This window comes from Daphnia magna, linkage group LG1 (genome assembly GCF_020631705.1).
Source record: "Daphnia magna isolate NIES linkage group LG1, ASM2063170v1.1, whole genome shotgun sequence".
NCBI classification, from domain to species: Eukaryota; Metazoa; Arthropoda; class Branchiopoda; order Diplostraca; family Daphniidae; genus Daphnia; species Daphnia magna.
Genome location: NC_059182.1, coordinates 4685968 through 4712326, shown reverse-complemented (window position 1 = coordinate 4712326; position 26359 = coordinate 4685968). Strand labels below are relative to the sequence as shown.

At 37.5% G+C, this 26359-nt stretch overlaps 4 protein-coding genes across 5 annotated transcripts; 2 read left to right on the top strand and 2 right to left on the bottom strand.

Moving 5' to 3' along the window:
* Nucleotides 1–11025: 11025 nt before the first annotated feature.
* On the top strand, nucleotides 11026–13201 carry LOC116930136 (slit homolog 1 protein). Its single transcript, XM_032937514.2, has 5 exons — nucleotides 11026–11416; nucleotides 11477–12048; nucleotides 12112–12203; nucleotides 12270–12354; nucleotides 12443–13201. Exons 1-5 carry the CDS (start codon nucleotides 11188–11190, stop codon nucleotides 12629–12631), a joined length of 1167 nt encoding a protein of 388 aa, XP_032793405.1. The 5' UTR covers nucleotides 11026–11187; the 3' UTR covers nucleotides 12632–13201.
* On the bottom strand, nucleotides 13136–19113 carry LOC116930131 (E3 ubiquitin-protein ligase listerin). The gene is made up of 12 exons (XM_032937505.2): nucleotides 18942–19113; nucleotides 18058–18862; nucleotides 17948–17982; nucleotides 17477–17875; nucleotides 16777–17411; nucleotides 16457–16704; nucleotides 15660–16387; nucleotides 14571–15601; nucleotides 13981–14511; nucleotides 13669–13908; nucleotides 13568–13592; nucleotides 13136–13494 (listed from the first exon to the last, which is right to left on the bottom strand). Exons 1-12 carry the CDS (start codon nucleotides 18987–18989, stop codon nucleotides 13267–13269), a joined length of 4953 nt encoding a protein of 1650 aa, XP_032793396.2. The 5' UTR covers nucleotides 18990–19113; the 3' UTR covers nucleotides 13136–13266.
* Nucleotides 19114–19159: 46 nt separating this feature from the next.
* On the top strand, nucleotides 19160–20523 carry LOC116930139 (dynein light chain Tctex-type 1). Its single transcript, XM_032937520.2, has 4 exons — nucleotides 19160–19311; nucleotides 19406–19431; nucleotides 19878–20017; nucleotides 20154–20523. The coding sequence occupies exons 1-4, from the start codon at nucleotides 19282–19284 to the stop codon at nucleotides 20300–20302; spliced, it is 345 nt and encodes a 114-aa protein (XP_032793411.1). The 5' UTR covers nucleotides 19160–19281; the 3' UTR covers nucleotides 20303–20523.
* Nucleotides 20524–21006: 483 nt separating this feature from the next.
* LOC116930135 (leukocyte elastase inhibitor) lies at nucleotides 21007–25995 on the bottom strand. Of its 2 annotated transcripts, XM_045174365.1 has the most exons (6): nucleotides 25317–25995; nucleotides 24703–24877; nucleotides 22325–23151; nucleotides 21982–22186; nucleotides 21711–21877; nucleotides 21007–21462 (listed from the first exon to the last, which is right to left on the bottom strand). In XM_045174365.1, the coding sequence occupies exons 3-6, from the start codon at nucleotides 23149–23151 to the stop codon at nucleotides 21276–21278; spliced, it is 1386 nt and encodes a 461-aa protein (XP_045030300.1). In that variant the 5' UTR covers nucleotides 24703–24877; nucleotides 25317–25995; the 3' UTR covers nucleotides 21007–21275. The 2 variants fall into 2 exon arrangements, with proteins under 2 accessions (XP_045030300.1, XP_045030296.1); XM_045174361.1 differs by lacking the exon at nucleotides 25317–25995 and having other exon boundaries at nucleotides 24703–25021.
* Nucleotides 25996–26359: the final 364 nt, after the last annotated feature.

Sequence of the window (26359 nt, the reverse complement as noted above, 5' to 3'; positions counted from 1 at the left end):
TCGAATCAAAATTGAATGAAAATCACGAAAATCAGGTTTATTTTCCTATTGGTCTTATAGTTTTTGATTTAATCCTTAAAAACCCTAAATTAAGTTGTTGCGCTAACAGCACTGTTTCGTTAATTTTTGAAACGGCTGGTTTAACGAGAAAACCAATAACTAAATCGAAATCAGCGTTCAATTTCGATTATTCCGTGTGATTTTTGGAGAATTTCAAGAGATGTCGTTTTTGGTAGATTTTGACAAAAGTGGGAAGGCTTTACCCTTCCCACTTTTTCATTTTTGGCCAAATTTCAAATTTTGCTTAAAATACATGAATTCGAATCAAAATTGAATGAAAATCACGAAAATCAGGCTTATTTTGCTATTGGTCTTATAGTTTTTGATTTAATCCTTAAAAACCCTAAATTAAGTTGTTGCGCTAACAGCACTGTTTCGTTAATTTTTGAAACGGCTGGTTTAACGAGAAAACCAATAACTAAATCGAAATCAGCGTTCAATTTCGATTATTCCGTGTGATTTTTGGAGAATTTCAAGAGATGTCGTTTTTGGTAGATTTTGACAAAAGTGGGAAGGCTTTACCCTTCCCACTTTTTCATTTTTGGCCAAATTTCAAATTTTGCTTAAAATACATGAATTCGAATCAAAATTGAATGAAAATCACGAAAATCAGGCTTATTTTGCTATTGGTCTTATAGTTTTTGATTTAATCCTTAAAAACCCTAAATTAAGTTGTTGCGCTAACAGCACTGTTTCGTTAATTTTTGAAACGGCTGGTTTAACGAGAAAACCAATAACTAAATCGAAATCAGCGTTCAATTTCGATTATTCCGTGTGATTTTTGGAGAATTTCAAGAGATGTCGTTTTTGGTAGATTTTGACAAAAGTGGGAAGGCTTTACCCTTCCCACTTTTTCATTTTTGGCCAAATTTCAAATTTTGCTTAAAATACATGAATTCGAATCAAAATTGAATGAAAATCACGAAAATTAGGTTTATTTTCCTATTGGTCTTATAGTTTTTGATTTAATCCTTAAAAACCCTAAATTTGTTAGAATGAATACGACAATATTACTTGGAGTTTCTGATTCCTCTCATAGAGGTCTGTATTGGTGTACGTGTGCGTTACATACAAGTAATAGATAAGTGATAAACTTCGTGACATTTACCTAATTATTGCAGTGAATATGAACGAGGGTTGATCACCATCAACGTGGTTGCCTCGAGACCGCGAGACGTGTCCATGAGAAACCTCGGGTGAGGCTAAACAGCCTCCTCCTTTCATATATGGATGGAGTTGTCTGTTGACCGCTAGATGGCTGAATGTCCACTTCCAACACTTCTCCTCAATCAGCCGTCCGTAGCGAACTTAAACCGAGATAATCATTCTGAATTTTAACATAGCATGTGGAAGGAAAAAAAAATGTCATCACGAATGTGTGCAACGTCTACACAGTACAATTGAAATAATTTCACAAAAATGAATGGCCGCTGTTTCAGTCAGCGCGCTAAGGTTTCACGATTCCAATCTCCTTCATCAGCTTCTCCTGACTCTGCAGATCTAGCCCTTTTGTAAGTATGTCAGCAAGTTGGTTCTTCGTATTCACGTATGAGAGGTTGACGACTCCTTTCTTGATTTGCTCGCGGATATGATGGTATCGTACATCGATATGTTTCGACCGTTTGTGCGACTCTGGATTTTTCGCAAGTGATATCGCGCTCTCATTGTCGCACCATATCGTTGTGGGGTTGTTTTGGTGAGCGCCTAGTTCACTTAAGATCAGTCTTATCCACGTTGCTTCCCTGCATGCGTCGCTTGCAGCGATATACTCTGCTTCCATCGTAGACAGCGCTACGATTGGTTGGCGTCGACTTGACCAGGTGATCGGTCCTCCATTTAACGTGAATAAGAATCCAGATGTTGATCTCCTGCTGTTTGGATCGCCAGCGTAGTCTGCGTCAGAGTATCCATTGAGTCTGGTAGGGTTCGTTCTATTACCGCCGAAGCATATCCCGTGATCCCGGGTCCCGGCAAGGTACCGTAGTACACGCTTTGCTCCTTTCCAATGGGCGGGGCTCGGGTTTTCACAATGTTGGGCGAGTTGTCCAGCGATGAATGAAATGTCAGGACGAATGGTAATCGCCGCATACATAATGCTCCCCACTGCTTCTCGGTAGGGGAATGAAGCTTTTGTTTCGGAATCGTCGGGGATAGGTGGTAGTGCAGACTGCCTTGGTGTTCCTTTTTCGGTCGGAGTTGAGATTGGATGGCATGTGTTCATTTGGAACTTGGCAAGTATCTTCTCTACGTACTGTGGTGCCGATAGAACAATCTGTTTGTTGGCTCGGTCACGTTGAATAACGAGGCCGACGAAGTGTTCTGCTGGCCCGTGTGTCATTTTGAAATTGGTTTTCAGAGTGTTCACGATTTTGTCTATGGTGGCCATACGATTTCCTCTGAAGCTCCCTCCACCTCTTCCGTATTTGATATCTGGTCGTGGGCGTCCGTGATGGCTCGTCCCTTGACCAAAAAATGCGGTATTGGGTGATGCAGTTCCAGTTTCTGTGCTCGATCCGCTGGCTTGTGCTTTTCGAAGAGTAAATTTCCTTTCTTCTGAAACCAGGCGTGCTCGAAGGGCATCTAGTGTTTTCTCTTGATCCTGCATTCCATCCCATGAGGATACAAGGTTGTCGAAACGCGTTGGTAGACTACAAACAATTTTTGTTATGATGTCATGATCGGTAACACTGACGCCAAGGTCATTGAGTTGTGCTGCCATAGATTCTAGAGCCGTTACATGGTTCATGATGTCGTCACCATCGACATAACTGTAAATTAATAGAAGAACAGGTTGAAATCATAAAGTCGTTATAGCTTAACTGAAGATATTCTACCTGAGATTCAAGAATTCTCTGTGTAACAGGTGTTTGTTATCTGCAGCCCTCTGCAAGTATTGGGTGTTCAGTCTGCCCCACATCTCATGGGATGTTCTGCAGTTGAACAGAGCTTTTTGTCGTACATCATCAGTGCTGTTGAATATTAACAGTCTGGCATAACAGTCTCTCTTCCGCCATGTATAAATTTCATCCTCGTTAGTGCACATTCTTTCATTTTCAACTTCTTGGTAGGCTGGTTCAGGACATAGTTCTCCCTGTGGGATGATAAGAGGAATGGTTAAGTCTGCGACTAACAAAATTTGTCTTTTGACTTAGTGGTAGTTGGGCTTACCTCGACAATCTCTTTGATGTCTTTGAATTCAAACATAATTTCCATGGAATGTTTCCAGTTTTGGAATAGTGTCCCATCAAATCGTTTTATGTGCCTGATGGCGTCAAGAGTTAAATTTCCTTCCATAGTAATAGTCTTTTCTGTAAGGCTGGTGCTGGGCCCATAACCTGTTAGAATGAATACGACAATATTACTTGGAGTTTCTGATTCCTCTCATAGAGGTCTGTATTGGTGTACGTGTGCGTTACATACAAGTAATAGATAAGTGATAAACTTCGTGACATTTACCTAATTATTGCAGTGAATATGAACGAGGGTTGATCACCATCAACGTGGTTGCCTCGAGACCGCGAGACGTGTCCATGAGAAACCTCGGGTGAGGCTAAACAGCCTCCTCCTTTCATATATGGATGGAGTTGTCTGTTGACCGCTAGATGGCTGAATGTCCACTTCCAACAAAATTAAGTTGTTGCGCTAACAGCACTGTTTCGTTAATTTTTGAAACGGCTGGTTTAACGAGAAAACCAATAACTAAATCGAAATCAGCGTTCAATTTCCATTATTCCGTGTGATTTTTGGAGAATTTCAAGAGATGTCGTTTTTGGTAGATTTTGACAAAAGTGGGAAGGCTAAACCCTTCCCACTTTTTCATTTTTGGCCAAATTTCAAATTTTGCTTAAAATACATGAATTCGAATCAAAATTGAATGAAAATCACGAAAATCAGGTTTATTTTCCTATTGGTCTTATAGTTTTTGATTTAATCCTTAAAAACCCTAAATTAAGTTGTTGCGCTAACAGCACTGTTTCGTTAATTTTTGAAACGGCTGGTTTAACGAGAAAACCAATCAGTAAATCGAAATCAGCGTTCAATTTCGATTATTCCGTGTGATTTTTGGAGAATTTCAAGAGATGTCGTTTTTGGTAGATTTTGACAAAAGTGGGAAGGCTATACCCTTCCCACTTTTTCATTTTTGGCCAAATTTCAAATTTTGCTTAAAATACATGAATTCGAATCAAAATTGAATGAAAATCACGAAAATCAGGTTTATTTTCCTATTGGTCTTATAGTTTTTGATTTAATCCTTAAAAACCCTTAATTAAGTTGTTGCGCTAACAGCACTGTTTCGTTAATTTTTTTAAACGGCTGGTTTAACGAGAAAACCAATAACTAAATCGAAATCAGCGTTCAATTTCGATTATTCCGTGTGATTTTTGGAGAATTTCAAGAGATGTCGTTTTTGGTAGATTTTGACAAAAGTGGGAAGGCTATACCCTTCCCACTTTTTCCTTTTTGGCCAAATTTCAAATTTTTCTTAAAATACATGAATTCGAATCAAAATTGAATGAAAATCACGAAAATCAGGTTTATTTTCCTGTTGGTCTTATAGTTTTTGATTTAATCCTTAAAAACCCTAAATTAAGTTGTTGCGCTAACAGCACTGTTTTGTTAATTTTTTTAACGGCTGGCTTAACGAGAAAACCAATAACTAAATCGAAATCAGCGTTCAATTTCGATTATTCCGTGTGATTTTTGGAGAATTTCAAGAGATGTCGTTTTTGGTAGATTTTGACAAAAGTGGGAAGGCTAAACCCTTCCCACTTTTTCATTTTTGGCCAAATTTCAAATTTTGCTTAAAATACATGAATTCGAATCAAAATTGAATGAAAATCACGAAAATCAGGTTTATTTTCCTATTGGTCTTATAGTTTTTGATTTAATCCTTAAAAACCCTAAATTAAGTTGTTGCGCTAACAGCACTGTTTCGTTAATTTTTGAAACGGCTGGTTTAACGAGAAAACCAATCAGTAAATCGAAATCAGCGTTCAATTTCGATTATTCCGTGTGATTTTTGGAGAATTTCAAGAGATGTCGTTTTTGGTAGATTTTGACAAAAGTGGGAAGGCTATACCCTTCCCACTTTTTCATTTTTGGCCAAATTTCAAATTTTGCTTAAAATACATGAATTCGAATCAAAATTGAATGAAAATCACGAAAATCAGGTTTATTTTCCTATTGGTCTTATAGTTTTGGATTTAATCCTTAAAAACCCTTAATTAAGTTGTTGCGCTAACAGCACTGTTTCGTTAATTTTTTTAAACGGCTGGTTTAACGAGAAAACCAATAACTAAATCGAAATCAGCGTTCAATTTCGATTATTCCGTGTGATTTTTGGAGAATTTCAAGAGATGTCGTTTTTGGTAGATTTTGACAAAAGTAGGAAGGCTATACCCTTCCCACTTTTTCATTTTTGGCCAAATTTCAAATTTTTCTTAAAATACATGAATTCGAATCAAAATTGAATGAAAATCACGAAAATCAGGTTTATTTTCCTATTGGTCTTATAGTTTTTGATTTAATCCTTAAAACCCCTAAATTAAGTTGTTGCGCTAACAGCACTGTTTCGTTAATTTTTGAAGCGGCTGGTTTAACGAGAAAACCAATAACTAAATCGAAATCAGCGTTCAATTTCGATTATTCCGTGTGATTTTTGGAGAATTTCAAGAGATGTCGTTTTTGGTAGATTTTGACAAAAGTGGGAAGGCTATACCCTTCCCACTCTTTCCTTTTTGGCCAAATTTCAAATTTTGCTTAAAATACATGAATTCGAATCAAAATTGAATGAAAATCACGAAAATTAGGTTTATTTTCCTATCGGTCTTTTAGTTTTTGATTTAATCCTTAAAAACCCTAAATTAAATTGTTGCGCTAACAGCACTGTTTTGTTAATTTTTTTAACGGCTGGTTTAACGAGAAAACCAATAACTAAATCGAAATCAGCGTTCAATTTCGATTATTCCGTGTGATTTTTGGAGAATTTCAAGAGATGTCGTTTTTGGTAGATTTTGACAAAAGTGGGAAGGCTATACCCTTCCCACTTTTTCATTTTTGGCCAAATTTCAAATTTTGCTTAAAATACATGAATTCGAATCAAAATTGAATGAAAATCACGAAAATCAGGTTTATTTTCCTATTGGTCTTATAGTTTTTGATTTAATCCTTAAAAACCCTAAATTAAGTTGTTGCGCTAACAGCACTGTTTCGTTAATTTTTGAAACGGCTGGTTTAACGAGAAAACCAATAACTAAATCGAAATCAGCGTTCAATTTCGATTATTCCGTGTGATTTTTGGAGAATTTCAAGAGATGTCGTTTTTGGTAGATTTTGACAAAAGTGGGAAGGCTATACCCTTCCCACTTTTCCCTTTTGGCCTTTAAATTTCAAATTTTGCTTAAAATACATGAATTCGAATCAAAATTGAATGAAAATCACGAAAATCAGGTTTATTTTCCTATTGGTCTTATAGTTTTTGATTTAATCCTTAAAAACCCTAAATTAAGTTGTTGCGCTAACAGCACTGTTTCGTTAATTTTTAAAACGGCTGGTTTAACGAGAAAACCAATCAGTAAATCGAAATCAGCGTTCAATTTCGATTATTCCGAGTGATTTTTGGAGAATTTCAAGAGCTGTCGTTTTTGGTAGATTTTGACAAAAGTGGGAAGGCTATACCCTTCCCACTTTTTCATTTTTGGCCAAATTTCAAATTTTGCTTAAAATACATGAATTCGAATCAAAATTGAATGAAAATCACGAAAATCAGGCTTATTTTCCTATTGGTCTTATAGTTTTTGATTTAATCCTTAAAAACCCTAAATTAAGTTGTTGCGCTAAAAGCACTGTTTCGTTAATTTTTGAAACGGCTGGTTTAACGAGAAAACCAATAACTAAATCGAAATCAGCGTTCAATTTCGATTATTCCGTATGATTTTTGGAGAATTTCAAGAGATGTCGTTTTTGGTAGATTTTGACAAAAGTGGGAAGGCTTTACCCTTCCCACTTTTTCATTTTTGGCCAAATTTCAAATTTTGCTTAAAATACATGAATTCGAATCAAAATTGAATGAAAATCACGAAAATCAGGCTTATTTTCCTATTGGTCTTATAGTTTTTGATTTAATCCTTAAAAACCCTAAATTAAGTTGTTGCGCTAACAGCACTGTTTCGTTAATTTTTGAAACGGCTGGTTTAACGAGAAAACTAATAACTTAATCGAAATCAGCGTTCAATTTCGATTATTCCGTGTGATTTTTGGAGAATTTCAAGAGATGTCGTTTTTGGTAGATTTTGACAAAAGTGGGAAGGCTTTACCCTTCCCACTTTTTCATTTTTGGCCAAATTTCAAATTTTGCTTAAAATACATGAATTCGAATCAAAATTGAATGAAAATCACGAAAATCAGGTTTATTTTCCTATTGGTCTTATAGTTTTTGATTTAATCCTTAAAAACCCTAAATTAAGTTGTTGCGCTAACAGCACTGTTTCGTTAATTTTTGAAACGGCTGGTTTAACGAGAAAACCAATAACTAAATCGAAATCAGCGTTCAATTTCGATTATTCCGTGTGATTTTTGGAGAATTTCAAGAGATGTCGTTTTTGGTAGATTTTGACAAAAGTGGGAAGGCTATACCCTTCCCACTTTTTCATTTTTGGCCAAATTTCAAATTTTGCTTAAAATACATGAATTCGAATCAAAATTGAATGAAAATCACGAAAATCAGGGTTATTTTCCTATTGGTCTTATAGTTTTTGATTTAATCCTTAAAAACCCTAAATTAAGTTGTTGCGCTAACAGCACTGTTTCGTTTATTTTTGAAACGGCTGGTTTAACGAGAAAACCAATAACTAAATCGAAATCAGCGTTCAATTTCGATTATTCCGTGTGATTTTTGGAGAATTTCAAGAGATGTCGTTTTTGGTAGATTTTGACAAAAGTGGGAAGGCTATACCCTTCCCACTTTTTCATTTTTGGCCAAATTTCAAATTTTGCTTAAAATACATGAATTCGAATCAAAATTGAATGAAAATCACGAAAATCAGGCTTATTTTCCTATTGGTCTTATAGTTTTTGATTTAATCCTTAAAAACCCTAAATTAAGTTGTTGCGCTAACAGCACTGTTTCGTTAATTTTTGAAACGGCTGGTTTAACGAGAAAACCAATAACTAAATCGAAATCAGCGTTCAATTTCGATTATTCCGTTTGATTTTTGGAGAATTTCAAGAGATGTCGTTTTTGGTAGATTTTGACAAAAGTGGGAAGGCTATACCCTTCCCACTTTTTCCTTTTTGGCCAAATTTCAAATTTTGCTTAAAATACATGAATTCGAATCAAAATTGAATGAAAATCACGAAAATCAGGTTTATTTTCCTATTGGTCTTATAGTTTTTGATTTAATCCTTAAAAACCCTAAATTAAGTTGTTGCGCTAACAGCACTGTTTCGTTAATTTTTGAAACGGCTGGTTTAACGAGAAAACTAATAACTAAATCGAAATCAGCGTTCAATTTCGATTATTCCGTGTGATTTTTGGAGAATTTCAATAGATGTCTTTTTTGGTAGATTTTGACAAAAGTGGGAAGGCTATACCCTTCCCACTTTTTCTCGCCAAATTTCAAATTTTGCTTAAAATACATGAATTCGAATCAAAATTGAATGAAAATCACGAAAATCAGGCTTATTTTCCTATTGGTCTTATAGTTTTTGATTTAATCCTTAAAAACCCTAAATTAAGTTGTTGCGCTAACAGCACTGTTTCGTTAATTTTTAAAACGGCTGGTTTAACGAGAAAACCAATCACTAAATCGAAATCAGCGTTCAATTTCGATTATTCCGTGTGATTTTTGGAGAATTTCAAGAGATGTCGTTTTTGGTAGATTTTGACAAAAGTGGGAAGGCTTTACCCTTCCCACTTTTTCATTTTTGGCCAAATTTCAAATTTTGCTTAAAATACATGAATTCGAATCAAAATTGAATGAAAATCACGAAAATTAGGTTTATTTTCCTATTGGTCTTATAGTTTTTGATTTAATCCTTAAAAACCCTAAATTAAGTTGTTGCGCTAACAGCACTGTTTCGTTAATTTTTGAAACGGCTGGTTTAACGAGAAAACTAATAACTAAATCGAAATCAGCGTTCAATTTCGATTATTCCGTGTGATTTTTGGAGAATTTCAAGAGATGTCGTTTTTGGTAGATTTTGACAAAAGTGGGAAGGCTATACCCTTCCCACTTTTTCCTTTTTGGCCAAATTTCAAATTTTGCTTAAAATACATGAATTCGAATCAAAATTGAATGAAAATCACGAAAATTAGGTTGATTTTCCTATTGGTCCTATAGTTTTTGATTTAATCCTTAAAAACCCTAAATTAAGTTGTTGCGCTAACAGCACTGTTTCGTTAATTTTTGAAACGGCTGGTTTAAGGAGAAAACCAATAACTAAATCGAAATCAGAGTTCAATTTCGATTATTCCGTGTGATTTTTGGAGAATTTCAAGAGATGTCGTTTTTGGTAGATTTTGACAAAAGTGGGAAGGCTATACCCTTCCCACTTTTTCATTTTTGGCCAAATTTCAAATTTTGCTTAAAATACATGAATTTGAATCAAAATTGAATGAAAATAAAGAAAATCAGGTTTATTTTCCTATTGGTCTCATAGTTTTTGATTTAATCCTTAAAAACCCTAAATTAAGTTGTTGCGCTTACAGCACTGTTTCTTTAATTTTTTAAACGGCTGGTTTAACGAGAAAACCAATTACTAAATCGAAATCAGCGTTTAATTTCGATTATTCCGTGTGATTTTTGGAGAATTTCAAGAGATGTCGTTTTTGGTAGATTTTGACAAAAGTGGGAAGGCTATACCGTTCCCACTTTTTCATTTTTGGCCAAATTTCAAATTTGGCTTAAAATACATGAATTCGAATCAAAATTGAATGAAAATCACGAAAATCAGGTTTATTTTCCTATTGGTATTATAGTTTTTGATTTAATCCTTAAAAACCCTAAATTAAGTTGTTGCGCTAACAGCACTGTTTTCGTTAATTTTTAAACGGCTAGTTTAACGAAAAAACCAATGACTAAATCGAAATCAGCGTTCAATTTCGATTATACCGTCTGATTTTTGGAGAATTTCAAGAGATGTCATTTTTGGCCGATTTTGACAAAAGTGGAAAGGCTATACCCTTCCCACTTTTTCATTTTTGACCAAATTTCAAATTTGGCTTAAAATACATGATTTAGATTCAGAATTGAATGAAAATCACGGAAATCCGGTTTATTTTTCTATTGGTCTTATAATTTTTCATTTACATTTTAAAAACCATAAATTAAGTTGGTGCGCTAACAGAACTGTTTTCGTAAATTTTTTTAACGGCTAGTCTAAAGAGAAAACCAATGACCAAATCGAAATCAGCGTTCAATTTCGATTATACCGTCTGATTTTTGGAGAATTTCGTTAGATGTCGTTTTTGGCCGATTTTGACAAAAGTGGGAAGGCGGGATGAAGGCTTTGATGATCAGCGCACGCCTCATAGGACATGTATACGGAGTCTGTTTTGCCGGAAGAGCAAACGGTTTCCGAGATATTATGGGAAATTGGCGACCAGGCCATACCCTATCGGGAACTTCCTGAACGGAGTGAGGGCCCCTAGTTATTATTTATAAAATGAAAAAAAAAAAATAGGGGATAAAACATTTTGAATTAGATTTCCCAGAGAACAACGCTTCTTTCGTAGTAACCAAAAAATTCCGCACCAATGGAAATCGTGTATAATGTTTAATACCGCCTCTCGTACAATTATGTATAAACATAAATAGCGAGCGAATCGACTTCAAGGAATCTGAATGAAAACGTAACTCGTTTTATAAATTTCAAAGAGCGTTACACCACGTTTAAATTAAGTCCGTGCCTGTAATATGTTTTGGTTATGTTATGGATTTAGATACTAGATGTCGCTACGGTGTAGAAGACAAGGGTGTTTCCTTGTTATGTCAATTTAAGGCCATGCGAGCAAGTGGTATGGATGCGTAGAGAAATTAAGATTCACAATATACATGTAACGTCAAAGAACCTTAAGCCAATTATTTAATCTGTCCTCACTGCATATTAGAAACATAGCTTTTTAAAATGAGTTCCAAGAAGTTAGCCCTGTATGTGTGTGTTGCCTGGATGATGGCGATCATCGGATCTTGTTTCGCTACAACTTGTCCACCAGATTTTGGTGGTCGTTGTATTTGTGGACAAGCAAGCTATAACGGCAAGGAAAGGTATTTGGTAAACTGTACCAATACACACTTCAATGATGCTGCTATGCTTGAGAAGTTACCAATCCAAACCGAGGTAGTAATTTTCACAGGTAAGCTTTGTTGTAATGATTATGATTTCTTTTGTTTAACTAACACTATTTTATACATAGGAAACAATGTCACAAGCATGCCTTGGAATGTGTTTGGGAAAATGAACGACTATCCTTATTTGGAAGTAATTGACATGACCAACAACAATATTCAAGAAATCAAGGGGAAAACCTACCACCATGTCAAAAACGTTAAAACACTGATTTTAAATCATAATCAGCTGAATATTACTGGAGACAAAACACACCCCAGGATATTTTCAAATTTTGTTAATCTAGAATCTCTACACTTGACTAATGCATTTTCAGAGAGTGTTGATTCCAAAGAATATTTGGTTGCCTTGGAGCAAATATTTGTTGGATCTAACCTGACAAAATTAGCTAAAGTGCATTTGGAACAAAATGAAATCTGGTCGATAAAAAATCCAAACATCTTCTGTACTCTGCCATCATTGATGGACATACAGCTTGGAGATAACAACATGTCTGACATCAGCTTCAATGTTGGCTGCATACATAACCTTAGATTTATTGATCTAAGAAACAATAAGATTCATAGCTTATCCAATAACACACTTTCCAAATTTGAAGAGCTACCAGACCAAGGTCTAGGAGTCAAATTAGATTTGATGGTAAAAACACCTTAAATTGCTCATTAAACAATTCAAAATGTAAATGTTGTCCTTTGTGTTTAGGGTAACCCTTTCATTTGCGACTGCCAAATAGCTGATCTCTTGAATTGGCTCCGGACTACTAAAGTCGATGTGCTTCAAAAAGAATCCTACATGTAAAGAATGCTAAATAATGTTTGTCAGTATTTGTCTTATTGTTATTGGTCTTTTTTATTGTTTAGATGCTATGATGGTCTTCCTGCCTCAAATGCTAATGAGCAATTGTATAATGTGCACCAAATTCAATGTGCTTTTGCCCCAAAACAGGTAAGCTCTCTAGTCAACTATAGTTTTTCTTAGAGTATTTCAAATAAATGTGGTTGCACCGTTAACCGAATATATTTTCTGTTGGTAGGAATATCAAGGAACCACAGTTCTACTTGGAATACTTTTATTCTTGATGACTTCCTTGATCCTCATCATTGGTTATATGAACTTCACCAGTGTTCGTGCCGGTACTATAGCTTTATGGGAAAAAGTGGTTCATAGGGGTCAGTATACCCATATTCTTAGTAAACCGGAGGAACAAGAAGTTCATGTCTAGTAAGCCGTTCTTTGAAAACAGCATTCCGTTCATAATTTCCGTCCATTTTTTATATTCCTCCTATTGAAATCTTGATGCAATGACATTGGTGTTATTAGAAGCCACCCTTGCCATTGCCGTTAATTGTTGTAATGGTGGATTTTTAAAAACTGCACAGCTATAGCTAGATATTTAGAGATGCCGACAATCGCTGTCATATGCTACACAACTACTTTCTTATGCAATCATGTCTTATTTTCTGATTCAACCTATCCTCCCTCAATCTTAGCGTATGTTTCACGAAGACCGCCCATTTTAACGGTGGACGAATTACGTTTTGAAGAAAGTTGCCATATAATTTTTTCTAACGAGTGATAGTGTGCCTTACGTCCGAACATTATATCCGACCAGATTTCGCATAAAATGATGTTCAATTTTTGGGGTTTGGCGTTCACTTACAGCATACTTGTATTCCCACGGTGTTGTATTTTATGGAAGTGTCCGAACAATCTGGTATACCATCCATTTTAAATCCTGAACCTTAAAATTTTGTATTTTCACTTTGCAAGAAATACATGTTTCCGCTTTATAGTTTTTGTTCCCATATTACCTCATCTTATTTACGCTTAACGAGTGAAGCAAAACAAAGAATATGTTCAGAACAAGTTACGACAGAGCGGGCACGTTGAATTGTTACTCGTGCTAAACCACTTGTAGAGGCAATCTGCATGAAATTTCTTGCGGCATGTGCGACAACTCAGTTTCGGTAACTGATAATTCGAACCGTGCAATACGTAATAACAAATGTAGCACTCTTCAATGCCTTCAAATCTTTTATCAACATTGCGTTTCCATAGGGTGAGACCATCCAATATCGATCCATTCTAGAAGTAGAGAAGACCAGAAAATGTTATGACGAAATTAAATTAAATGGAAAATTGATAAAGTGTAAAAAACCTGTTGCATCAAAAAAGTCTGCAATCTGGAGGAACGGGAAAAAGAAGATTAGAAAAGTTAGTAAAAATGAAAAGCAAAGGCAATTAAATCAAAATGTTTACTGTAATATCCAGCTCCGCCATTGGTTTGCAGTAACTCCTACTTTTCGTCCAGTTTCTACCACAATATTCCCCAACGGATAATTGGCGGGTAATTGCATTATCAGTTCCATGGAGCCTTCTTCATTGAGTTTGTAAGTGGCGATAACTTCTCTAGCCGTGGGCCGAACACGAACTGTCATGTTATCCCAAGTTTTCGTGCAAAACTGCAAATCTAATGAACACAGAACCGGACTAACACACCTTTGTGTCAAAAAAAAACAGACTAACATTAGACAGACGTCAACAAAAAGAAGCCGACAGTGGACAAATTACCGAGATGTGAATTTTTCAACTAAGCTGGCCGTTCTTTTATCTGCATTGTTACACCATCGTCTAACGACGGCAGGAAGATGCCTCAGAGCAGAAGAGTAAATCATTATTGCGATATCCTGAATGATTTTTTCGGTCAATGTAATGTCAGGTCGAAATTCCATTTCCAAATTGGCCTGTTGTTGAAAGCTGGCATGCGGTATGATGCAAAACAAGATGTCCATCAGCCGCGAAATGAGTTTGGAGTTAGTCAAATAGGATGCATATTGATAGCGCAATTCTGAATCGGAACTCCCGCACAGACGAAGAATAAGGTCCCAACCCAAGAAGTAACCTAATATTTGTTGGCATTCCTGGCTGTAGGGTTCAACGGTGTGTAAGTCTCCGCAACGAAGTTCGTCAAGATTCTCCAGATTGGCTTTTTCTATAGGAAGCAAGAGCGCTTGAGGTGGAGATCGCTCTGTTTTTTCCTGATCTCCATCTAATTCTTCTTTACATTTGATGGCTTCCGCAGATATGATTTCTGGAAGTAGTCTATAATGTTTACAGATTAGGAAGACGCTATTCGTGAAAAAAATAAAAGTGTTATATACTTAATAATTAAGCCATGGGCTGCAAATTGAATAGCCGAGTGTTTGGCTAAAAGAAGAGGTGACAACTTCTCAGTAGTTTGATGAAGAAGTTTCACAGGCACATGACGAACTGATAAGGCCAGGGCTTCCATCAAACAGAAAGACGAAAGATGTGAAAGATTGTTGCATCTAGATTGTAAGAAGAAAACTGGTAGAATAGCGTTGTACGCTGCATCAGAAAATACGTCGTTCCATTCTGAAGCCAAATTAGGTGGTAAACTTGAGATTGATTCTTCTTTTTTCTCATCGACATCAGCGATGAGGGCACCGCAGCTCTGAATTAGACGACTGAGGGCGACGGTGAACGAAAGCAACATTGGATTGGTATGTTGATTGGCCGGGGACACATCAGTCCAGCTCTCTTCAAACGTTGTGCACCACGATGTCATGGAACACAAGATGAAATCCCACGAGGAATGCTCAAGTTTGTACGGGTAAAATTCAACAATGGTGGACAAAAGCCGAATGACTTCGATAATTGACCATACTGCTTTGACAGACGATCCCGTTCGTGAAATCGCTTTCAAATCTTGACCGAATAGAAAACTTTCGTCGTGTTTCAACTGCCATGATTGCAGAATTTTAACGGATTCGGCAACTGAAATCAAAGTATCATCGTTAGCACTGGCCGCCAATTTCTCCAAAAGGAAACGGATGTAGGCTAAGAGTTGAAATGATTCAGCCCAATCATCAGACGAAATTGCCGAAAGTTTGGCGATCTGGGTTTGGGTAATCCTGTTTAGATTTTCATCATTCAGGTTGCAAAATATCATCACGGTGTTTTCTGTGATTTCATTTTCTTCTAAGCTTTGTTGCAACACAGCTTGCAATTTCCTCGCAGCAACGCACCAAATCCAACGGTATTGGCGGGAATTTTGAAGTGTTTTTCTAAATATCTCCTTTCGTTCTTGATCTGAACAAGATGATAGCAAACTATTTGCGTTGCTTCCCAACGCTGCACTTATTTTGTCGATGTCGTTTAATGTGTCATCCTAAAAAAGAAGAAAAATCAATTATAATAACAATCTGCCTATTTGTGGCTGACATTACCTTCATGCGCTTTCTATTAATTTCCAAAAGGATCTCAGCAACGGCAGTTGCATAGAAAACATATGGTATTAAGCTATTTCCATCTTGCTCAAACATGTGTTGGTTACGAACTACAATAGAGGAAACTACAAAGGCTGCGTTCAGGAGTCCGTACCAGTTCTTAAGCTGAAGTGGCTTGAAGTTATTTGTTATAGGATTAGAATGACAATATCGACCATTCATAATTTCTTTGGCCATCAAATCACAGGAGCTCGTCTCTTTCATCCAATTCATCCACTCGCTATCTGACAACAGAATCTGACGTACCAACAAGTGGGATGCCTCATTGTCACCCTGCGTTAATTCCAACTCTAAAACATGTTGAAAAATGTCAACCAATCGTTCTGCCACGTTAAACTCTGGAATTGCAGTTAAGTTTTCCTTAATTATGGCGACAGCTGATAGGCACCGAGAGTGTGTTGCGTAACTAGCTCCCTTTTTCCATAACTCCAATAATATGTTGAAGGATACCGGTTGGATGGTCATGGAAGAACACAATATTTTGACCATAGAGTCCAGCCATTCACCGGACGGATCAATGAAGAAGTTCGACTGACTAGACGGCTTTAGCGTATTTGAAAGCTTTTGAACAAAAGTGTCGATGAAATTTTCTTCAACGTGTTCGGCATAGAAAGCTTCGGTAAATGCATTCATTATACCACTGATGTGTTCTTTTGGAAGCAATGGTTCTGAAATAGACGGGAAAATATAGATGGATTGACCTTTTTTTTGGAACAAGGGATTTTCAATGTTTCTACCTTGGCTTGATGGTTGCCTGGCAGCAAGAGCTGCACGGAGTAAACTCCACGAGAAATCGTTGTTTTCTTCCTCGCTGAGATACACACCGACATGCTTGGCTGTAGAAATGAGCAAATCGCCAACATATGGACTTTGAAGCCATTCTAAAACCACCTGCTTTTGGGACAATTCTGAGCTTTCAAGTGCTGTGGATGCCATGGCTGCACACGTTTGCTCGTCGATGGCTAGGTCTTCCAGCACCTTACACCTGAATGCAAAAAGTCAAAGAATTAATGGTTGAAGACAATAGAAAATGAAAAGTAGATAAACAAATTCTAACCTAACGTCACTGTCTATGACATCCAATATTGTGAATAACAAGAAAGCGGTATTCTTATCTCGTAATTTTTCCAACATTCTACGGATAGAACACAACATGCTGTCAATTGAGCTGGCACTTTCGGCAGCCAAAAATCCACGTAGAATATCGTCACAGCGCAACAGAGAGGCGAAAAGACGCAGGGATGTTTCACAATCGCTTACTTCAAGACGCTTTAAAGTATCTTTACAGACTAAAATGCTCATTGCTACGACTTTCTCTCGAAAGGGAAGAGGCATCTCTGGTAAATGAACAGGTGATGTCTCCTGTCCTTTGCTTAAGTCTTCCGTATTGGTATCGGCAAAACGGATGCGAATGCATCGCCTGTTCATCTTTGTCCGATTATCAAGTTTAGAATGTGCGTCCATCAACACCAAGATAATCAATGCGACGTTCTCGAATAGCGAGGTATCAGGATCCAAAGATTGAGTAATTAAACCCATGATAAAATTTTCTAGAAATTCCCAGAAAGCATTGGCTACGCTTTCTTCCGTTCTAAACCAACAATTAAGAGTCACCGTCATCTGACGTATCACAGCAGATACGACCAGTTCGCTGCATTTTGATTTAACCATCAAATCAAGGGATGGTATTACCTACCAATGAAAAAATAGATACCTCAGTCTAATACATTGTTAATAGAATTTCTCAAAGAAATTACTGTGTTTTGAAGAAGCTCCTCAAAGTGAGAGATATCAACACTGGCTTTGGCTATGCAGTCTAACAACTGAAACAACGACTCCGATAGGGCGGAAGCTTCCAAACTGCTGTTAAAAATGCTGCGGCATAAAAGGCCTTGAAATAGTGCCTCGATCACTTGCCGATCGAATTCTTCTGCTTGGCTTTCTTTGTGTTCTCTTAACAATCGCACGTATGGTACTATTAGAGGCCCAATTTTGCGTGCATTTCCTGAGCAAGCATTTCGAAGAAGATTCAGAAATTTTGGGGTTGCATGGGAGGAAAGGTTGACATAACTTGATGCATTTTCGACTGTCAACAGTATTTTTAAAGTTGTTTCCCACAATGCAGGTTGAGTCGTTGATTCGGAGTCATCCAAAAACTATAAAAATTTATTACAATCTTAATGAAACAGAGACTATTAAAACTTATTTCAAGGTAATCTTTACTCTACCTTAAAAATTGAAGGCAATAACCTTTTGGAATTTTCTGAAAGTATTTACATTAAAAGCGAGAATAGATGAACAGATCCTGCTCTTGTAACCTTAACACAATGAAACATACCTTTTGCTACTTGCGGCAAATAGTGGACCACGCTGTAAATGAGACCAAACCATGCTTGTTTGATGGGTAAGCTCTTACTTTGTTCAACAATTTTGTACAGATTGGCATTTTTCCACATCTCAGTGTGTCGGAGGAGATATTTTTCCGCTTCTAGAACATCACATTTAACTTGCTGGAGCAAAAGAGAATAACCGGCAATACCACCGATTGTTATTCTTTCTTTCTGCTCATCTGAAAAATCATTTTCCTTAAAAATTGAATCCTTAATATAATCCATTATTTCATTGTGGCAAAATGCTATTGCGTCAGGTAGTTTGTTGCCAGGGAAACAAGTCTTAAGAGAATGGGATGCCAATGAAGCTGCAGGGGCATAGGGATCACACTGTGAAGTGAACCAAGCACCCATCATCTCTTTCAAATAAGGGGCTAGATTTCTTCCCAGCTGACTGGTTAATTGTACATGGGATTTGTGGAGATATTCTCTCACTCTTCTATCACCATCAACAGCCAGGCGCGAAAATATTCGAGGCCAGAATGGCAAAACAGCTTTTAGCATGTCAAGAGAATTTTGTTGACACAGTTCAGTAAACTCCTGAAGAGCTTTGATTTTTGTTGTAGAATCACGTTTTCCCATTTTGCGCAGACTTAGACGAAAGTCTGCTGGAATATTTGAATCTGCAGATGCATCCTCAACCAAGGAATTTGCTCCAATAACTGGGACATAGGAACCTTCAGGCAAACCACTGAATCCTACGAACTCAGTGACATTACCTAACAGCTCTGCACTCCTTCCAGAGCTTGAGGGCTAAAAAAAATATACATATATATTTCGTTTCACGGTGTCGATACTGCTTTATAGAGCTCAAATAACAGTAAATGAGTACCTTCGTGTTTCCCTTGGTTCTCGGTCCTTTTTTATCCTTTCCACCCATGTTTACAAACCTAAAGATTTAGACAATTTTGCGTAGTCGTATGCACATTTACACGAACTAAATTCAATCGAGGTTTCCGCACAATGTCCAGAGTTTTGTTGGTTCGTCTGCTACACTGCCAGCGACGGGTATTTTGTCATGGCAACGTTGACAGGTAAAAAAAAATAAGCATGGTGCTGACATTGACGTAAATTCGGTTCTGTAGAATTTAGTGTATTCTCGTCAAGCTGTTTGCAGTTGTGTTCAACTGTTTAATATTTTCTTGTTAACAAGCATTAGCCAATTATCGTAAATGGAAGATCCCAGTACTCAGCAAGAAGAGGTCGGTTCCTCAGAAGTAGTTTTTTTGTATTTAGTAAAGTCTCTAACCCATTTCTTTTTTTCCGTTTCCATGTCGGTCATTCAATATCATGCAGAGTCAGTTCGTCGTTGACGATGTCAGGTAAGAAGGTTATTTATTATTTAATGCTATTGCTTATGAAGTTTTTTTTGCAGTGCACATACCAACACCTGTTTCCAATATGTTGATGCTAGACTTTGTGAGATTTTCTTGGGATATTCAGTTGTCGATGTGTCTTTCATCATGCATTACTCAATATTCATTTACCATGTCAGCTTGTGCAAAAAAGACGCTACCCAGTTCATTTATTTACTTTTTTTTTGGAGCAATATACCCCTCAGACATGGTATTAGGCAATTCATGGTAAAAGAACAATGGGGAAAACATACAGTCTGACATATTTACACCCACAGCTTTATATTCTGGGATGTACAACTGAATATTTCCAAACAGTAAAATATTTGTGCAAAGTAACATTTGTGTTTATAACAAAAAAGGAAATCTAAATTATCTAATTATATATATTTTTTTCTTTCTTTCATATTTAGTGCTGCAATCAAAGAAGCAATAGAATCTGTCATAGGAGGGAATACTTATCTGCATAACAAAGTCAACCAGTGGTCATCATCCATAATGGATTGCTGCTTGCAATCATTAGTCAAACTACAGAAACCCTTCAAGTACATTGGTAAGCTTTTCCAAACTAACCTAACTGCGAAAAGCTGCCACATATTGTTAACTAAACATTGACTGGTTAATCAAGGAACAGTGATTTTGTTAAATAAGCCAGAAATTGAATGCGTATCCTTTGGTTTGCTTTCTAGTGACATGCGTGGTCGTACAGAAGAACGGAGCTGGCGTTCACACGAGCAGCTCGTGTTTCTGGGATAACTCAACTGATGGAAGCTGCACTGTACGCTGGGAAAACAAAACCATGTACTGCATCGTATCTGTCTTTGGTTTGGCCATTTAGTGCGTAGGTTAAAAAAATAATAACAATATGCTTGGAGAAAAGATCATACACGTCCTATAATTTTTGCTTTCATGAATATGAAGTTTGGAAATTTAAAAAACAAATATTTAAATTTAAACTTCCAACAACTTGCGGGAATGTGTAGCTAATACGACATTGTCGAGTGCCGCCTTTGCGTCTTAAAAAATATATATACGATGCGATCATCGTAATGAAAATTCCTGTAGTCGTCCGTTATTCATGAAGTACTACGTACGTTGGTCTTTCATTCGCCAGGGTGCAGTTTGGCAACTTGAATCAGCCACACACACAAAAAGAAAGGTTAACATTTCTTGTGCTGGCATAAGCTATGCATGTTTTACCATTGACGATTTCATTTTGGAATGTTGATCAACCAACATTTTATCGCATTGTTAGGTTGCATCGCGGTACAACGTTACCATTTCATAACTTAACTCGTATATTTACGTGCAAAATGAACGAGTATTTTGTGAATGCGATGAAGTAACATCCTATAATCCTAAAGCACTTTTGTGCAAATTGCCAGTGATGAACTTACGGGAGCCAGGCAGATAAAACGGTGGATAAGATTTAATTATTTTGTGGCTGAAATATGTATTGAACGAGGGCGCACCCATTTGAAAACCAAAAGTTTTTTCTTTTTCTGTTTGCAATCTAAACACGAAGTTTTTGAAGTTGAAATGTTATGTCCATATTTTATCGTATTCCATCAAATATTCGGGTTGAAATCAGATTTTGGCTTGATTGTCAGACAACACAAAATTCGATTGCTGTAGAGTCACGAGTATAGCCGTACTGGCAGCAATATAGAACCCAATAAAAACAGACATTGCAACAAATGTATATACAGAGACATGCACATACAGATTACTAGACAGACAAGTGTGCAAATTAAAAGAAGATGATGCATGCAAAAAAAGTCACTGTTGTGTCATAAGTTATTCAAAAAGGTTTAGTTAATGAAAGGTTCAGGAGCTGTGATTCTTCCAATAAATAAAAGGATACCGCTGTGGTAATCCCATAAAAAGAAGATGAATGGATGATCTACTTCGAAGTATTTTTCGCCAAATGCCCCCAACCGGTTTAACCCAGACGTTGTGGCTTCACCCATTCCATCCTCCTGCACTTCCAAAAATGTCCTGTTTTTTTTTTTGCAAATAAGATATTCCATAAAACATTGTGCGCATTTGATTGCGCAAATACATAACATTTTTTATGTCAAAAGATTATTCATTTCAAATCTTTTCATTCAAATCGGTCTAATAAAAGTCTTTAAAATCCGAACAGGATTTTAAATTGATGAAAAGAATTGCTGATAATTTATAAATGCTATTCGAATTTTTACATATACTAAAATATAATTATTCTATTTAATTCTATTGCTTACTTGTGAATCACGTGGTTTAAGCGAAGCTTTTCGCTCGAGATGCCACTTAAATCTGCTGCCTCACTGTCGAAAACGTCGTTAATTCCTAGTGATGCCAAAATGTTAGTCAAGTCCATTTCCTGCTGCTCCAAACGGAACCTCGGAAGCCGGATATTGACGGTCTCATCCTAACAAGAGGACCATTCAATTCAAAAATATCTCTTTATTGGTGCAATTTTTCCGCAATATTATTTTGCGCGGCATTATTTTATTTTTAAAGAGGCCCTTTTACCTTTAGCGTAGAGAACAAGGCTTTGATATTATCAGATGTCATGTTTGCTTCAAGTTTCGTGATTCCTCGATCGACATCATCCGGTAGAATTATAAAGAAAGATACCCTTCTAGATGAGAAAGGCAGTTCTGCTATCCTGCACTCTAAATCGGCGCTGTAACCAACTGGTATCTTAAAACGACCAACCATCATTGGGATTTCAAACCTAAAAAATCGACATTTCAATAATAAAAAGTTATTCATTTAAAAAAATATGATTTTATTTTTTTTTCATTCCTTAATTTTGACATTGCATGGAAATGTCTTGATTATGCAAAAGGCCATTGACGAAAGAAGCACATACCTTTTTTTCGAAGTCGTATAGAAAAGTCCCTTGTCAAAAGTCGAGGCAGGATCGAATCGAAAAAGCCAGTGAGAGCGGAATGCCAGCCCGTTAGCCAAAGTAATTCCTAGCTGTGGATTAATGGACGGTTGTGTTGTCGGCTTATAAAGCGGATGTGGAGTGGTCTGCTTCGTGAAATTCCTCGCCCAGGAATTAATGCTGTCTACAGCCAACTGGGGATGCCGCACGAAATCCACCGGTTCTATTCGAACATTGTAGAATTCTTCCAAGGCTCGCTTATATTTCTCCGAAATGTACGTGTCCTGCTGTTGAAAGATTCCGTTCATCGTGACCAGTATGTCGGCGTAGTATGGGTCCGTTAATTTGTTGATGACAGTCTTGTAAGAGTCGTGAACATCGCTGAAGCTGAAATTGTTCAAGTGCAGGGCTGAACGAAGCTGAAGCGAAGTGGTCGATCCCGATCCGGCACCGAGAAAGATCATCGAAAGAGCTGTCGACACGCTGTAAGGCGAAAACAGTAAATTGCCCGCCTCGCCCTCGTGATTGGCCGGGCTTTGGCTGGCCAGGGCCGAGTACAGGTCTAACGAGAAAGCAAAATGAGAGCGCGAGAAACGTTGTAGATCTACCACTCCGTTTCCGCCATTGGCAGCTGAATCCAAATTGGCCGTCTGGTGCATCACCGGGCCGGCCCATGCGGTGGCAATCATCAAAAGCAGCACGAAGAATATCGACAGCCACGGTAAGTTCCATCGCTGCAAGTGTCGAGTTAAATGTCGTTTCAGTATGCATAACGGCGTCCACTTTATCGAGTCTTCCATGATTGTCATCTGCAAAGCAAACAAAAACCAAAATTTCTAATTGATGTTAACTGTGTTTTTGCTGTAGTCATGACACGCAAAATGCACCTCGCGTAATTCAGATAAACTACACGCCAATGCTAAGAGCTCGTTGTCACTCTCTCAAGCGAACGTATGTGTGTATGCAAATCAAAACAAAAAATAAATAAATTCCAAACCGGTTGCGACTGTAAACTTTGTGTTTGTGTGAACCGTTTCAAAATGCAAGTTGACACAAACTCGTAGAAAGAAAAAAGATTATTTGATACTTGCCAAACCGGATCTTCAGGTATACTTTCCCATCTAATATAATGATTGTTTGTTTAATGGTATTGAACTTTTTTATCTGCTTATTTTATCGAAGGAGTGACCGACATAAAGCAGAACGGCCACTATAAAACAAGGGGATTCCTGATATTGAAAAGAAAACGTGTCGGTTATCCGATGAATTGAAAAGCTCCGTTCCGCTGAATGGCCAGGGCAAAGGGTCTGATAACAAAAGTGCTGTCAGCCCATCCCTTTTCGAAGGAGACAACATAATAGACGTCTTTTCAGCCACCGTTAGGTCGCAAAACTGAAAACATGGACCTACTTAAGAACGAACGCAAATAATGGTAGGTCAATTGTAGGTAAACGGTCGCTCCGCCACTTGACACGATTTGAATTTTTTGGAGGATCAATTGTAAATGTAAAATCGTTTGGGCTTGACACATGAAATGATTTAAAAATCAAGTATTAAAAACGAAAAGCAATTTCGATTCGGCCAAAATAAAAAAAAACAAAACAAAAGAGTTTGTTATAATTGCCTGTCTAAGCGAAAGGAGTGGTCCAACTGCGTGATGCATATATGGAAAGAATCGACAGTCGTGTGGTTGACCTCAAGACAAAGCTCTCGATTTGACCAAAAAAGGACTTGACTATTTAACTTGCCAGCCAACAGTGACGGTGCCACGCCGTCTGCGCCAACTTGCCGGGACCAGTGACTTAAGGGTATCACTTGCCGCTTTTTTTTTTTTTCCCATTCAAATCTTGATGCCAGTAACTCAATGAATCATTCAAGTTTCTTGTTTGCTTCTGTTCCGCTAAACAGCTCTTTCAAAAACACGTATTTCATTTGAATTTTTGTTTTTGCGTGTGTCTTGTTTTTCTTTGTTACCTTCCGTTCTCATTAACGAACTCGTTTGAAAAAATCGCAATCAGTATCATCAATCAGGCGACAGAGGAAAAGTGTAAATTTTCATGAAACTTGACGGGAAACAAAGGCAAACTAAAAATGTAGGATATGTTAATACAAATTGATTGATTAATCGATGAGTGTGGAATCAAATTTCCCTTTTTGTTTTTTTTCAATTAAGCTTAACAAATAATAAAATCGGCCGAAATAATAAACCTTAACGGCTTCTTTCCGTTCGATTAATTTCATTCGTTTAAGTTAAAAAGCAAAACAATTTCGCGACAACTCCCGGCATAGATTTGCACAATTCGTTCGTTCTTCGTTAACACAATACTACAAGTGATAAAATAAAAATAATTCAGACTTACCGGCACATCAGAAGTGGATATCTTGAATTGTGACACCAATCAAAACACACTATTGCACTCGACACGGTGGCACTAAGTATATGAACTCGAAAACTGTTCTCTCTTCGCGTTTTAACACAGACGTTCAACGCTTTTAAACGACGGATTTCAGACGAGTGTATCTCTGCGCGGAAACCTAAACAAACCGTAGAAAACAACACTCCTGTCATCAGCCAATTTGACAGACGAAAAAACGAAACAAAAATTGCAGTCACATTGTCGCTGAAATTCACACGAATTCATCCAATACGGAGAAAGCATAAAAACCCCTCCACCCCGACCCCCCGCCCCGCCCCAAAACAACCAAAGAAAAAACAAATCCAGACACCAGTGTTGATTGACGGCCAAGAAAACGTATCGTGTGTGTGTTTGTGTGGAGCCGGAGCACGGCACCCGAATAATAAAAAAATAATAATAAAAAAAAAAAAAAAAAGTGAATCGGTCGCGACCGACTGTGGCGATGGTGTGCATAGAGTGGAGTCGGACGAGAAAAAGGTACAGTACAATGGCCGTTGGCACAGTTTTAAAGGGGGGGCTATATACTGTCCAGCTCCGGCAGCTCGGAAGCTACTTACTGTTTTGCTGGGGCCGCACGAACTCTCTTCCCTTTTTCCTCCCCCGTTCCCTTCTTGGCCACCATCTTCGTCTGTTCGAGTCCATCCAGGTGGTGGGTCGGTGACCACCAATCACTGGTTGGACCTCCTACATGTGGTGCCACCACGGTCCGCTTAGTACTTTCTTCAGCGAAGCATCTCCCTCCATCCTGAGGCACTTCACCTCTTCGGCTGGGTCACCAACGCCCCATGGCCATCACCACCCAAGTCGTAGGATATCTTGCTAAATACACCTTACCTACTCACCCTTTCGTTCTGCTTTAGACACACACGTATTCAGGTCTTGATTTTTCTTTCTCGATTTTTTCTTTTTTTCTCACACGTTTTCAGTCGGTTTGGTTTCTTTTTGAGTTTTTGTTCCAGTAACAACAACAAAAAAAGGCAGCCCCTTTTTGCCTCTGTGCTTTTGTGTGTGTGTCCTAGTTATCACGTATCTGACAATTTTCGTGGATGAATTCAAATCTACCGAGTTTTTCTCTTTCCCGGTTCGACTGATATCTAAGCCCACATGTTGAACTGTTTGTTGAATGACAAAGAAAGCTGCATTCGTCAAAAATAGAGTGTAGGTCTCAAGAAAGTGAGACACGAGGGGGAAAACAAAAAATTATAGACCAGAAATTATTACGATCTTTATATGGTTGAGACTTTGGGCTACCATTGTCGAAAGAAAAAAAAAAAAAACTCTCAAAGGAAGCTCACCCAACAATGTCCAAGAACCGACAACCACATGATGTTAAAAAACCGCCCTTTCCCTTCAGGCCCGGAAGACGACAAAGCCCTAAAGATATTGAAAGTCTAGAAAAAGAAAAACAGTCTGAGCGCAGAACGGTACCTGATTGCTGTTTCAAAACTATATAACTACCATTGTACCATTGTGAATTGCTTCATGAGTCTATAAGCTCTTCTGAAAACTCGAAAAAAGTATCCCGATCGCCAGAACATCACCTTCCTGATAACTCGAAGCGATGAATTTCATGACTGATGGGAAGCACAATGTAACAGGG

Excerpts from the sequence above, each read along its gene's own strand:
- LOC116930136 (XM_032937514.2), top strand. The coding sequence starts at position 11,188 with ATGAGTTCCAAGAAGTTAGCCCTGTATGTGTGTGTTGCCTGGATGATG. Across the intron at positions 11,417-11,476 it reads CGAGGTAGTAATTTTCACAG|GAAACAATGTCACAAGCATG; the intron begins GTAAGCTTTGTT and ends TTTTATACATAG. Across the intron at positions 12,355-12,442 it reads GTGCTTTTGCCCCAAAACAG|GAATATCAAGGAACCACAGT; the intron begins GTAAGCTCTCTA and ends TTCTGTTGGTAG.
- LOC116930131 (XM_032937505.2), bottom strand. The coding sequence starts at position 18,989 with ATGGGTGGAAAGGATAAAAAAGGACCGAGAACCAAGGGAAACACGAAG. Across the intron at positions 16,705-16,776 it reads GTCATAGACAGTGACGTTAG|GTGTAAGGTGCTGGAAGACC; the intron begins GTTAGAATTTGT and ends TTTTGCATTCAG. Across the intron at positions 14,512-14,570 it reads GCCCATGGCTTAATTATTAA|ACTACTTCCAGAAATCATAT; the intron begins GTATATAACACT and ends TAAACATTATAG.
- LOC116930139 (XM_032937520.2), top strand. The coding sequence starts at position 19,282 with ATGGAAGATCCCAGTACTCAGCAAGAAGAG. Across the intron at positions 19,312-19,405 it reads CCAGTACTCAGCAAGAAGAG|AGTCAGTTCGTCGTTGACGA; the intron begins GTCGGTTCCTCA and ends AATATCATGCAG. Across the intron at positions 19,432-19,877 it reads TTCGTCGTTGACGATGTCAG|TGCTGCAATCAAAGAAGCAA; the intron begins GTAAGAAGGTTA and ends TTTCATATTTAG.
- LOC116930135 (XM_045174365.1), bottom strand. The coding sequence starts at position 23,151 with ATGACAATCATGGAAGACTCGATAAAGTGGACGCCGTTATGCATACTG. Across the intron at positions 22,187-22,324 it reads TATACGACTTCGAAAAAAAG|GTTTGAAATCCCAATGATGG; the intron begins GTATGTGCTTCT and ends TCGATTTTTTAG. Across the intron at positions 21,878-21,981 it reads CCTTGTTCTCTACGCTAAAG|GATGAGACCGTCAATATCCG; the intron begins GTAAAAGGGCCT and ends TCCTCTTGTTAG.